At 53.9% G+C, this 13,322-nt stretch overlaps 1 protein-coding gene across 1 annotated transcript in view; it reads right to left on the bottom strand.

Annotated features, from left to right (window-relative positions):
- The window catches only part of NMT1 (N-myristoyltransferase 1), a 34,215-nt gene that overhangs the window by 3,633 nt on the left and 17,260 nt on the right, over positions 1 to 13,322 (bottom strand). Inside the window, exons 4-11 of the mRNA XM_061392137.1 lie at positions 8,786 to 8,904; positions 8,097 to 8,188; positions 7,126 to 7,242; positions 6,198 to 6,368; positions 5,239 to 5,347; positions 2,388 to 2,558; positions 1,632 to 1,799; positions 507 to 644 (exon numbers count right to left, since the gene is read on the bottom strand). Coding sequence (XP_061248121.1) covers positions 507 to 644; positions 1,632 to 1,799; positions 2,388 to 2,558; positions 5,239 to 5,347; positions 6,198 to 6,368; positions 7,126 to 7,242; positions 8,097 to 8,188; positions 8,786 to 8,904 — 1,085 coding nt within the window. The remainder of the gene's footprint in view (positions 1 to 506; positions 645 to 1,631; positions 1,800 to 2,387; positions 2,559 to 5,238; positions 5,348 to 6,197; positions 6,369 to 7,125; positions 7,243 to 8,096; positions 8,189 to 8,785; positions 8,905 to 13,322) is intronic.

Genomic DNA, 13,322 nt, shown 5'->3' with positions numbered 1-13,322 from the left:
GCCTTTATCTGCAGCACCCTGAGGAATACTGGGCACCAGGCCGCACTCCAGTTCATCTGCCAGGTACCCTATAAGTGTCGGCTTCCCCTGGCCCTGAGCTGCCCTCTGGAGCTGGTGGAGGAAGGGCCATGCTGGGACGAGGGCATCAGCCCCTTGAGTCAGACTCTCTCTTCCTGGCAGACCACGGGCATGTGACTGGCCAGTGTCCTGGGACAGTCCCAAAGCCCTGCCGCATTGGACGAGGCCACTCGCCTGGTGGGAGGAGGCTGACAACCTTCCCACTTCCGTGTGGCTCAGGGGCCTGTGCCCTCTGCCCCCCTCACACCTGCTGCTCACAGGGGAACACTGGCCCTGCTCGTGTGGCCACCAGAGGGAGGGGACTCTTCCAGGGCCCAGACTGATGCTGGATCCCAGACCCAAGGCCCTGCTTCTATTACAGGTACCAACACCTGACCCAGGCCAGCCCCGAGTGGGCCCAGCTGCCAGGGTGCCCAGAATGTACATACCTTCTCTGCCCCCATGCTGGGGCACTTCCAATTGTACAGGTAATACTGTAGGTTGCCATCCCCAATGCCGAACTTGAGCTTCTCCAGGAAGGTTTTGTTCTCCATGAGATCCAGTGCATTGAACACGTCAAACCCTTTCTGCGGGGCAGCAGGGAGAAACAAGGACAGGTGAGGATGGGTGGACGCCGCCTCGCATTCCTGCCCTCTCTCTCCTGTTGTATCAGAACCGCCCCACGGGCAGGCGGCCAGGGCAGCGATCTGCCTTCAGAGGCGCCTGCTGCTTCTGTGGACATCCAGACTCCCGTTAGCGCCCTGCTCTCTGGTAGCAGTTCTCATGACGTGCTGAGTGCCACCTTACCTGGCCTCTCCGCAGCGTCCCCACAAGGACGCATTTGTGCACCCAGAGTCCAGGCCGCCGCTCCCATTGCTATGCTTCCCTGAAACATGCAGGTAACTTCCACAGTCCTCTCTGGAGACCAAGGCCTGAACCTTTTCCTAAGAGAAGGTGCTCAAGAGCACCTCTGCTCTTGAGCCTCACTGCTCCCCAACTCCCTGTCGCCCCAAGTCCCAGGCCTTGGCGCACCGAGGGACTTAATGACATGTGACATGCTTCTCTGAGGTTGTGACAGACTTGATCAGGGACTGGATGGTGGCTGGCAGCCAGCGCACAGTGGACCAGGCTGAGCGCAGGTAGACCCCACGGGCTAGGGCTGCCCAGTGACCTCTCAGGTGAGAGAGAAACCTGGACCCCTCCCCGCCATGCCCCACCAGTCAGCGGCTCATGACTCACCACAACAGACACCACCAATCTTCCCATTCCCACATTGGGGAGGTCGTAAGGAGAATCCCTCACCTCCCCGTGCAGGCCTGGCTATTCAGGCTCCTTGGCAGCACCTCCCGTGAGAACAAAACTCACTGAAATACATCAGGAGTTCAATGCCTTCACCTGGTGTGGACACTCCTTGCTCCCTCCTAGTTTTTGAGCTGAGGGCTGGAAACCGCTAGGCTGCTCCCAGAGTGAAGCAGGAAGATGACGAGGCCTTGAAGCCCCCCCGCCCAGGAGCAGCTCCTGAGAGCTGTGCTCAGCACTGCCCCACTGCCCCTTCCCTCTGGTTGGCTCCTCACCATTTTGGCGAGAACGAGGGCGTCGCTCATGAGGTCTAGGAGAGGGGTCTGAGTGTGAACATTGTAGAAAGAGTAAGCAGCCTTCAGACTCTTGTGGGTCGGGTGGTTCATGATGGTGGACGGAAGTGTATAAAAGCTCAGGAAATCAGTCACCTCCCCATTTGCATTCTGATGGGAAGACAATAAAGAAGGCAGGGTCACACCGGCACGGGGCCGCGCAGCCTGGGAACAGAATGTTCCCATTGCCCTCCGCCACCCTCGGGCAGCTCTGTCCCTCCAGATGAATGAGTGGAAACTGAAACAGGATACACAGGGAGGAGAAAACACATCAAGAGGGAACCCGAGGACGGCGCTGGGAGGAAAACCCAGGCTGGGCCGGGGACTGACTCTGCCACACTCCTCCCCCACCTGCAGCAACAGGGCCTTCTCACAGCTCATGGCCCCACAAACGTCCAGCCAGCTCCAGACCCAGCAGAGCTCACCTGACCAAGTGGGGCTCAGCTCTGTCTGCTCAGGGTCAGCAGCGGGGAGGGAGAGATGAAGGGCTCACGCCAGGGCCAGAAGAGCTCTTTTTAGCAAATGCAAGCTACAACTTCCTGCCTTTAGTGGAGCCCAAGCACAGGTGGTCCAGGAAGGCTAGGGTGCCAACTCTCTGGTCAACTGCTCTTCGGTTACCGAGCCTGGGGATACCCATCACTGCGGGAGAACGCCTCCCTGTCCACGGGGCCAAGGCCCAGAACACGCGTCCCCGCTCACCTCCACCACAAAAGTGTCAATGATATTCTCCTGGGGGTAGAACCAGTGCTCCACCTCCTCCTGGCTCATGACAGGCGTGAGGTGGAACTGCTTCAGGTACCGGCTGAGGAGCTGGTGCACTACTGGAATGTCCTTTTTCTCCATTGGTCGCAGCCCAGCTGTCTTGGGAGTCTGGAAGAAAGAAACCAGAGAGCATGAGATGTGCTGACCATGAGCGCCCTGGCTCCCTCTCAAGTCCTCCACGAACCGAAAAGCTCATGCTGTCTGCCTTCCTACCCTGACCCTGAGTCTACCCCCCCAGGCCCTCAAGAGAGCCTCCTCGATCATCTCAGGTAGCCCCCTCTCACCCCCTGTCCACATCCGCAAGCACAAGTCCCACCCTCATGGTGAATCTGGCCCTTTCCCTGCCGGTTAAGGCTGCCATCCTTGGCTAAGGCTGTTGCGTCAATCTCTTATCCACATGGCCCAGGCTGGCTTCCTAAGAAAACACAGCCCATCACAGCCCTGCCTGCTCCAGACGCCCCAGCACAGGGCCCAAGACCAGCCACCCTCGGAACCAGTGGCTGTTGTAGCTGTGACCGTCTGTATTTCTGGCCCAGGAGCGCTCAACAGAAGCGATTTTGCCTCCCAGGGGACATCTGACCATATCTGGAGATGTTTTTGGGTTGTCACATTAGGGGCAGGGTGGCTACTGGCATGGGGAAACCAGGGTGCTGGTAAACATTCTGCAGCATACAGGATGGTCTGCTTGACCAACAGCTACCTGACCCAAAGTGTCAACGGTGCCGTGATGAAGAAGCCCTGGCCTACGCATGGATGTGCTGAAGTGGGTCCAGCCCAGGGCTGTTCCTGGGCCTCCCAAAGGCTTTCTTAGCTCCCCACCCTTGAGCCTCACAATCCTCTCCCCCTCAACTGCAGCTCGTCTCTTTCTGCACGGCTCCATCTCCTACCGACTTAGGGCACTTCACAGGCACCCAGCCACAGGCACCGTGGAACCCTGGGGGCCCAGCAGAGTCTACCCTGGATGCCCACTTAGGGATGTCCACTAGCACACCGTTGGACCAGCAGCACCCCCGGCAGGACAGTGATGCCAGTTAAATTCAGAAGAAAAGCATTAAATTCCCAGGACTTAATCTCCTGCCAGAATCCCACTCCACAGCTGCTTCTCCTTAGAAAATGCTTAAGTGGAAAAGAAGCCATGTGATGCTCGGGAATAAATACTGTGGCTGAGGGAACATCCCCAAGGGCTTAATACACAAAGGTGAAAAAAATGAAAGTGTCAGTCACCCGATAGTGCCTGACTCTTTTGCGACCCCAGGTACTGTAGCCCGCCAGCCTCTTCTGCTCATCCTCCAGGCAAGAATACTCAAGTGGGTAGCCATTCCTTTCTCCAGGGGATCTTCCCGACCCAGGGATTGAAACTGGGTCTCCTGCATTGCAGGCATATTCTTTACTGTCTGAGGTGAGGTCAGCCAAATCTGCAAATGGGGTGGAGTAGGTTTATATGGGGCTTCCCTGGTGGCTCAGTGGTAAAGAATCTGCTTGCCAATGCAGGAGACAGGGTTCCATGCTGAGGCCTGGAAAAGAAAATGGCAACCCACTCCAATATTCTTGCCTGGGAAATCTCATGGACAGAGGAGCCTGGCACGCTACCACCCATGGAGTCAGAAAAGAGTCAGGACACAACTTCGTGACTAAATAATGACAGGTTTATATACCGCAGTCACTGCCTGACACAACCGATTCCCAGTGCAAGACCTGCTTTATCTGTAAGTTTACACTGGAGTATACTTGAGTAGCACCGTTGTGTTAGTTTCAGGTGAACAGGAATTGCTTTTAAAACTGCAGCTCCACAAACTCCAGCTGCCAAAATTCCTTGCTAAACCTGATGTCACTAGGGAACACTCACTGACCTTATTTCTACGTGGCACCACCCACAGTGACACCTCAAATCCTGGACTGAAAAAGCAGCCCTGCTGGGGTTCTCCCACAGGCAAGGAGATCCAGAGACATTCTCCTAGCTGCAACACCACTTAAAAGAATGCTCTCTGTCTGCCTAGCAGGCGGGACCAGTCTAGCATGAGAACAGAAAGGAGGGGACACTCATTGTGGCTCCCTAGTCTGGTCTCCTGGGCAGTGCCTAACTGTGCTGCGGCGGGCCCTCCAAACTGGACACTGATGACCCTGGCCCAGCGGTGGGTCGACCCTCGGGTCAGCCGGCACCCAGTGACTGCGCTGACCCTGCCTGGAAGGGCTCTGAGGGAAGAGAAAGGACTGTAAGACCCAGGAGCATCCATCTCACTGGCAAACCAGGCAAACCAAGGCCCAGAGTTGAAAATCAGCTCACCGAAGCTGCCTGGTCCTTCAGCGGCAAAATCTGAGCAGGAGGACTGAGCCTGGAAATCTCAGCTCCCCTCGCAGGCTCAGTCACCCACCCTCTACCCGACTCAGCAGAAGTAGCAACAGATACTCTATGGCTCGTTTACACTGGTCCTGGGATGGGCTGCAGTACAGCAGATTCCTCTCCCCACTGTGCTGCCCTCAGGCTGAGATTACAAAATAGGCGCTCTCTGAGTCTGCCAACAGATGGCAGAGAAGCGAGTCCAGGTGCAGGCTTGGGAAAACAGAAAGTCCAACTAAAATAAAACCCAGGCTACAGATAAGAGGAGGAGAGAAAGGGCAAGGCCAGGAATCCGGAAACCATGGGCTGGGCTGCTTTTCTGGTAAGAGAGCCCCCTGCCCCTGGCTCAGGCCCCACCAGGCTCTCCCGGTCTCCAGGCCTCCCTCCACTGCCGCCCCCCCCCCCCCCGCCGCCCTCCCGCTCCTGCCCAGGCCCCGGGGCCCCACTGGCCTCTGGTAGTCGGTACAGCTTCATGGTGCGCTGCATGGTCATGTTTCTGCTCAAGTGGGAGAACTTCACTTCAATCAGCTTCCGGGGATTTAGGGACCGATGCCAGTACCTGTGGGGACACAGACCTCCTGTCCTCAGAGGGCCGTGGCAAGTCGCACTAAGAGGATCTCTCCAGATGGCCAGCAGGTGGCATGAGAGAGCCATCAGGCCCCACTTGAGCCGGCCACCCAGGAGCTCCGTACCCCACAGTGAGTGCAGAGCGTACCCCACAGTGAGTGCAGAGCGGCCACAGTTCTTCCCATAATTTCTTCCTCAAGTTCACAAGCCCCTCCTCCGTACCAGCAGTTGTCTTGGGACAGGAGTCCTCACTCGGGGAATCAAATCAGTGGAAAAGACCTGAGGTTCTCCAAACGTCCGGCCTCTGCCTCCCTCCTCTTTGGCACCTAACTGATGTTTTCACTTTAGAAGCTCTTAAGGCAGAGAGTACTCAATTGTTCCAAAGAACTTTCAAAGACAGAGGTTTTGCTTGGTTCACAGAGATGAGACATGCTCTCTTTGGCCCACATAATATTCAGAACAAAACAGAGCCACTCATTTAAAACTATAGGACATTTACCATAAAGAACCAGATTTGGGCTCAGCCTTTAAAACAAACCCCCAGCAGACTGACCCCCTGCCATTTCCACATGGCAGGAATCAGAGGGAGCTAAGAAAGCCTGACCCCTTTGGACAGGGCATGCGCTGTGCAGGCTGTCGTTCCTACTGACTCCCTTTCACTCCCCGTGTGCCCTACTCGGCTCCTGTGGGCACCACCCCCCACCTTTTCAGACACCAGAACAGCGGATGCTCTCGGCCATGCACTGAGCTGAGGGGCAGAGCTGTGACTCATGGTGACACAAGCTCCCCAACTAGAGTGGGCACACCACCATTTCGAGAACCTCTCCAAGAAGAGGTTTTACCTGCAGGTGCCGACAGGCTTTGGTAACACCACCCCGGCAGTGTAAACAGCTTGGAAGATGCCCTCCAGGTGAACCCGCCGGGTTATCTCACGGATCAGCACTGGAGCCACTCTCTTGGAGCGCAGCTTCTTGTGGACACACAGGAAGTTGATCTCTACCATCTTCTTCTCTCTGCAGAGTCAAGAGAAAACCCAGGGTCGAGGCTTTTACCAGGCGAGGCCATCCCTTAAAGCATGGGAGGCCCGTGTAGGGAGCGGGGCCCCCAGCACAGACTCGTGTTCTGGCCCCACCTGTGCTCAGCAGCTAGGAACACCCTCCCATCACCCTGCTCTGCTGCACTAGGCAAGGAACCTGGTCTCTCCTCAACACAGACTCTACTTCCAAAGAGGGACTCAAGCAAACTCCTTTATTTAAGGCACCACCGGCATCTTCCTGGTGAAGCCCCCAGAGCAAGCTGAGCGAGCCCCATCTTCAGCCATCAGGAACCCCACAGAAGTCAAGGACTATCCTACGATTTCAGGGGTTCTGACTCCCCCAAGCGCAGAAGGCTGTGGTAGATAAATGGTTCTGACATTTCCAAAGAAACGAAGAGCAGAGCTGGAAGGCCCCGCGACCGTGGGTATGAGTCACACCAGCCCACTTCTGAGTGGCTCGAGCATGGCGACGCGTGACTGGCATAAGTGCCAACAAGCTGGTCAGGGAGTGGGTCAGCCCTCAGGGCGGACCCCTTCCAGCCCAGGTCACAGACAAGAGCTCCAGCAACAATTCAGAGCAAGATGGGCAGTTCCTATTATGAATTTCTATTCCTAGGAACCCAAGTTCCCTCCCTTCAGGGGAACTTCCCTCCTGCTTCTATGGAAGCTATGTATATGTTTTCCCCTCACTTTCCACGGTGGGGACACGGGTCGGGGGTGGCGCTGGTGCTTACGTGTCGTAGATATGGATGTTTGCCGGGATGGCGCTGATGAACCCAACTAGTTTCCGACTCGAGACCACTCGAACCCCACAGTGCCACTGGGGGAGCCAGCCAGGCGGCCGGAGAGCCCTGGAAGAGAGACAGGAGCTGTGGGCACGGGGCTGCCTGCCAGCGGGCTGGGCAGACTGTCTGGGCCCACCACTGAGTCTGGCTCTAACCTCATGCTACCATCTCCCTGGGGAGGGAACAGCTCAATTCTCTGAAATCCACTTTCAGGCCAAATCCTCCTGGACACCAATGGGACCAAGTCATAGCCCTTTCTTGCTGCTCAGTCCACTTGGCCTATTTACCCAACCCAGGGCTGTCACACTGAAGATTTCATACTGATCCAGTTTCTTTGTGCTCACTGACTCTGAGAGCCTGAGCTGCAGCCCCAGCCTCCTTGGCTCCAAATCCAGCGGGTCCCGTGGTCAGGAGCCGGCTGTGGAGCCTCTGGAGCTCTGGGCTCCATCTCCTCCCCGCCTTCCACTCTGGCGGTCTTCCTTTCCCTCCCCCTTCAGACAGGTCCCCTCTGTGCCAGCCTCATGCCCTACCTCCTTGGATATTAAATGAGGCCGGAAAGGGGAAGGAGTGCTCAGCCAGGCAAGGCCATTTCTATACAACCAAACATGCTCAGGAAATAAGACTGAAAATGACCCTCTATTCTTTTAAATCTTAGCAGGTCTCATCCCTCCTTCCCTTCTCACCTAAAGTCATTATACAACAGACGATTTTTTCTTCTGGGTACCAATTCCATAAAGGAATTTCTCACCCAGTCATTGTGCCTTAAATAAAGTTTCAATTCTGAGCTCCACTGGAAGCAATCTCAAAAACCACACACTGATTTGCCATTAAAAGGTTGGCACTTAGGAGGGATGAGCAATCTGGCGCCTTGCTTTTCTGCTCTGTGGCCTCAGAACCGTAGGGAAGTCCTTACAACTCACCACAAAAGAAATTCTGGGGAATAATCAAACCGGAACATGTTATCATCATCTTCCACATAGTTCTCATTCAGGAGAGTGTAGAGTTCTTTCAGCTGCAGAGAGAAGAGCAGCCGCCTTAGAAGTATTCTGCCAGAGGCGGGGGCAGTGGGGGGGGAGGCATGGAAACCAAGGCCAATACCCTGGGGCTCCAAGCTGTTGGGAACAAGGCAAACTACCAAAAACTCTATTTAATCTCACAAATCCTTTTCATCCGGGCAGGGCAGGGACTCCTGGAACAAGCAATCTAGTGCTTAAGAGGGAAACTGAGTCACCAGGGGTAGAGGGGCAGACTTAAGCACAGGAAGTGTGGCAGGCCAAGAATGTCATCCAAGTAACAGACCACTCCATCGCGAAGACAAGGGACTGAATGAACGGACGAACAGGGAAAATGAAAGCATGAAGAAGAGGTATCCACCTTGGGGAGCGAGCTGCAGGGGTTAACTCTCAACGCGCCAGAGATGCTGTGTGCTATTCAGGCGGAGTCGTGGGCAGATCCCAGAGGCAACAGATGGGAGGGATCTGCTAGCCCTGCTTGGCTCGGCTCTTCTTAGAAGAGTCCTCGAGGAAGGCCCGAGGAGAAGCCACCTTGGCTGCGTTCTCGGTGAACGCGGTGCCCTGTCCACGCTGGTGGTCAGCCCAGGCCTACTCACCACACCACGGTCCCCCAGGTCCAAGGCGTCCCAGGTGAAGCCCTGGGGCAGCGTGTAGGGCTCCTGGCGGATGTTGTCTTTGTCAGGCTCCACAGGACCATGTGTGTTCACAACTTCTCCTGCAAGCAGAGCACAGCCATGAGTTTCATCGTTGGCTTTCTTGGGGAGGGAAGGGGCTCAGCTCAAAAACTGACCTCAGCAAATTCCTCCTGTCCCCAGGAGCCCTCCATCCAAAGAACACTCTCTCCTTGGCAATGGCAGACCGTCTCTCCGGCTACCCTTGGCCCCTAACTGAGGGCCAATTTGTGGCCAAACTTCAGAACAATCCTGGGAGCCAAGGTGGCTGGTGTCTTGGACCTTCTTTTAAATCCCCCTTCAGTTACTAAATGACAAACATGTATCTTGGCTAACTTGGCTTCCTGCCTCCCAGCTGGTATAGAGTGTTGTCATGGCTCTGACCCAGGCCCATAGACCTGGATGGATTTATAAGGAGTTGCAACAAGGCAGCTTTTGTGTCAACAGCAGTGACAATCTACCAGGCCCATTCCTGAGGTGGACAATGGCGTCCAGGCGCCGGGCTCTCTCTGGGTCCTGCCAGCCTGGGCTTTCACCGACAGGGGCCAGTTAACTGCAGCTGCCAACTCGGGCCCACGGTGTTTACAGAGCCCTGTGAGTGCCTCTGGGCTGAATCACTGAGTCTACACCACACTGCTGGGAAGTCGCCCCTGACACAACATCCCCGCAGGATAGACACCCCTCCCCTGTGCAATACACAAGGGGTACAGGGGATGCCGAGAAGACAGAGCCCTGATTCCTAGCCCCAGCCAAACCAAACCTATCTGACAGAACTCGGACGCATCAGCCACATCATTTCGGCCCCTGGAATTATTTGGCCCTGGTAGTTTCTACAGTTCAGAGCTTATTCGTTCATGCTCACAACTCAGAAGAGGGAATGTTTAGTACACTTTAAACACGGAGTCTTCGGGACTTCCCTGGTGGTCCAGTGGTTAAGAGTTCACCCGCCAATGCAGGGAACATGTGTCCCATCGCTGGTCCGGGCAGATTCCACATGCTGTGGAGCAACTAAGCCTGTGCGGCACAACTACTGAGCCCGTGCTCTGCAACAAGAGGAGCCGCTGCGATGAGAAGCCTGCGCACCACACCTAGGAAGGAGCCCTGGCTCACTGCAACTAAAGAAAGACCTTGTGCAGCAACGAAGACTCAGCATAGCAATAAATACATAAAATTTTGGAAAAAAAAAATGGAGTCTTTGAAGAGAGAGAGCAACACTGACATACATACACCACCATGCGTAAAGCAGCCAGTGAGCTAGTGGGAGGCTGCTGCACAGCACAGGGAGCCCTGCTCGGAGCTCCGTGATGGCCTAGAGGGGCAGACAGGGGTGGGGGAGGGAGGCTCAAGAGGGAGGAGATAGATACAGTGCTAACGGCTGGTTCGAGCTGTTGCATGGCAGAAACCAACACAACACTGTAAAGCAATTATTCTCCAATTACAAACAAAAACAAAGAGAAGACAACAAAAATTTTAAAAAAATAAGTAAGGAGCCTTTACAGAGGACCCACTGAGTCCATGGCTCCCAGCACAGGGCTCTGCACATTCTTGTCATTCAGCTCAAGCTGTTACTGATGGTCAGACTCCTGACCCAAACACACTGTTCTAATGTGTAACAGGCAACTGTGGACCCTACCAGGGATGGATCAGTGGGGCAGGTGTAGTGGAAATGGTTGCATCTGGCCATGAGCCAAGGAAAACACCATGAGGACTGACCATCTAACTCTCGCCCAGCACATTTACTGAACACCGGCTGGACATCATGCACCAGGACAGGGCTGGGAAAATGTCCCTGGCCTCACAAGACATACCATCTTCTGGGGAAACAGTCAAGAAACAAGTCATAACCAATGTGCTAAGGGTCAAAGACTGCAAACAGGCAACACTGGGGTCACAGAAAGGAAGAATCCGGTTGACTCCTATTTATAAGCTGCTCTCAAGTGAAGGTTTCCTTGGGAGAAAGGCTATATTTTTCTCCCCTAGTTTAGAAACTGGCCTTTTGATTAATTTATAAAGTAGTCCTTGTGAATTAATTGACTAGAAGTCAATCCACTTTCATTTCCTTGCCATGTATAATTTTTTGAGCCTTATAAGCCAAGGGCCAGACCCCTGGGAAACACCACGGATCCCTACTCTAGTCTTGAGTAGGTGCTAATCTATTTTCCCTATCTTGTTTTGAGTTTATACCCCCTTTTATTTAAACTTCAGAACCCTTTATCATTTTTCCCCAAGATGCTCTCACAGACAAGATACAAGTGATCCTCCTCACCAGATGACAATAGTCTCAAGGCCAAATCATTTCATTCAGGCTGGCTACCAGGTCCTGCCCACACCAGGCACTGCCATTTGCACCTTCACCATCTGTTCTCAGAATCCTAGACAGCGCCAGCTCTGGGGCAGGAGCTGGTGAATGACATGGATGCAGGTCCTTGTCATCATGGGGCCCAAAGAGACGAAGCAAGCAGGCACTTGCCACTCAGCATAATGAAAGTCCGCAATAATGAAGTATGGGGGGATGAGGAGGAGATGGAGAAAAGACCTCTTAGAAGAAACATCTAAAGATGTGACCTCAGGGATGTTCCTGGCGGTCCAGTGGTTAAGATTCCGTGCTTCCACTGCAGTGGGCACAGGTTCGATCCCTGGTCAGGGAACTAAGATCCTGCATAAAAAGAAAAAAAAGATGTGATTTCAAGGATAATTAGGAATTAGGCAGGGGTAGACTGGGTGGGGCAGGGAAGGTGGGTACACTGCGGAAGAACAGAGTCAAGACCTGGAGATGAAAGGAGGGGAAAGAAACTAGGAGACAAGGCTGAAGAGAAGAGCGGGGGCCAATCGTGGAGGACCCTGCAAGCTGCGAGAGGCTGGACTTTATCCTAAGGGCTGTGGGACATCCTGAATGGGTCTTTAAGGGGGATGGTAGGGAGCAGTGACATCCTGAGGTCTGAATTGTACAAAGAGCACTCAATAAGTGCTTGTCAACTGAGTGAATTTGTATACAAAATATTCAACTGGTAAGTCTTGATCTGTGTGTTGACAAACTTGTTCTCATAGGTTGCTGCTGCTGCTAAGTCACTTCAGTCATGTCGAACTCTGTGCGACCCCATAGACGGCAGCCCACCAGGCTCCCCCGTCCCTGGGATTCTCCAGGCAAGAACACTGGAGTGGGTTGCCATTTCCTTCTCCAATGCATGAAAGTGAAAAGTGAAAGTGAAGTCGTTCAGTCGTGTCCGACCCTCAGCGACCCCATGGACTGCAGCCTACCAGGCTCCTCCGTCCAGAGGATTTTCCAGGCAAGAGTACTGGAGTGGGGTGTCATTGCCTTCTTCATCTCATAGGTTATCTCAAGGCTATTTACCATCTGCAAGACAAAGCTGACAAAGCAGAGTGAGAGGAAACACTGAGAAAGAAGCAGCCACTCAGAACAGACTCGCAGTCTGGGGTGCCGGCAATGTTGAGAGCGGCCCAGGGGTCCTGCCCGCCACCTTCTACTGGCTCACGAGCACCTCTGGCCAAGGAGGTGGGGGCTGCTTCTCAGGGGGCAGAAATGCAGCCAATTGTCTCCGGGCTTCCATGAACCGGCTGTGGAGGACACTGGGAACTTTGAAAGACAAACCTGGGCTTTCAATGGTTCCTTTCTGCACACTCTACCCCTAAACTCTCTCTTTGCCTTCTAATACTCAAGATCCAAAAGTAAGCGCCGCAGGGCAACTGTGAAGGACTTGGGAGAAAAGAATGCGAGATCTGGGAGACCTTAAGCCAAGCAAGCAGGACAAGGGAAGGACAGAGTGAGGAAACCTCTTTTTCAGGGCCCAGGGCAACCAAGCCCAAGTCGGCGCTCTCCCTTTCTTTGGTAGAGTTACTTTCTAAACTAATCTGTGGCCAGATTCCAACCCACTAAGGCCAGGCAAAGAAAAAGGATTCCTCATCCTTCCGTTAGTGTGGGAAAAGGAGTGACTTTTAAAAAGAAGAATGACACAGTCTGAAAAAGGGGATGAGAAGCTGATTTGGGCACACAAGAGAACTATTATACAGCTGAAAACACTGGCTGTTTAGAAGCCTTTCAATGGTGAACTTAGGATGATTGTCTACTTGAAATTAGGAGGATGACTTTAAAGAATTCTGGGTCTCTTGAAAGTGTTAGTTGCTCAGTCGTGCCTGAGTCCTCTGAGACCCCATGGGCCTGCCAAGCTTCTCTGTCCATGCAGTTCTCCAGGCAAGAAGACAGGAGTGCGTAGCCATTCCCTTCTCCAGGGGATCTTTCCAACCCAGGGATCACACCTGGGTATCCTGCATTACAGCCAGAATCATTACCGTCTGAGCCATGAGGGAAGCCCCTAGGTCTCTTGAGTGGAATACAATCTAATTCTAACTCTCCCCACAAGTCGGGCAGTGCGGCAAACACAGGACATTTGATATGCTTGAGATTCAAAATTACTAGCCCTCATTTAAGTGGAAAAAATGAAAG

The sequence above is a fragment of the Bos javanicus genome, chromosome 19 (assembly GCF_032452875.1).
Source record: "Bos javanicus breed banteng chromosome 19, ARS-OSU_banteng_1.0, whole genome shotgun sequence".
Classification (NCBI taxonomy): Eukaryota; Metazoa; Chordata; class Mammalia; order Artiodactyla; family Bovidae; genus Bos; species Bos javanicus.
The sequence above is the reverse complement of the archived record's forward strand: the minus strand, read 5'-3'. Positions and strand labels throughout refer to the sequence as shown.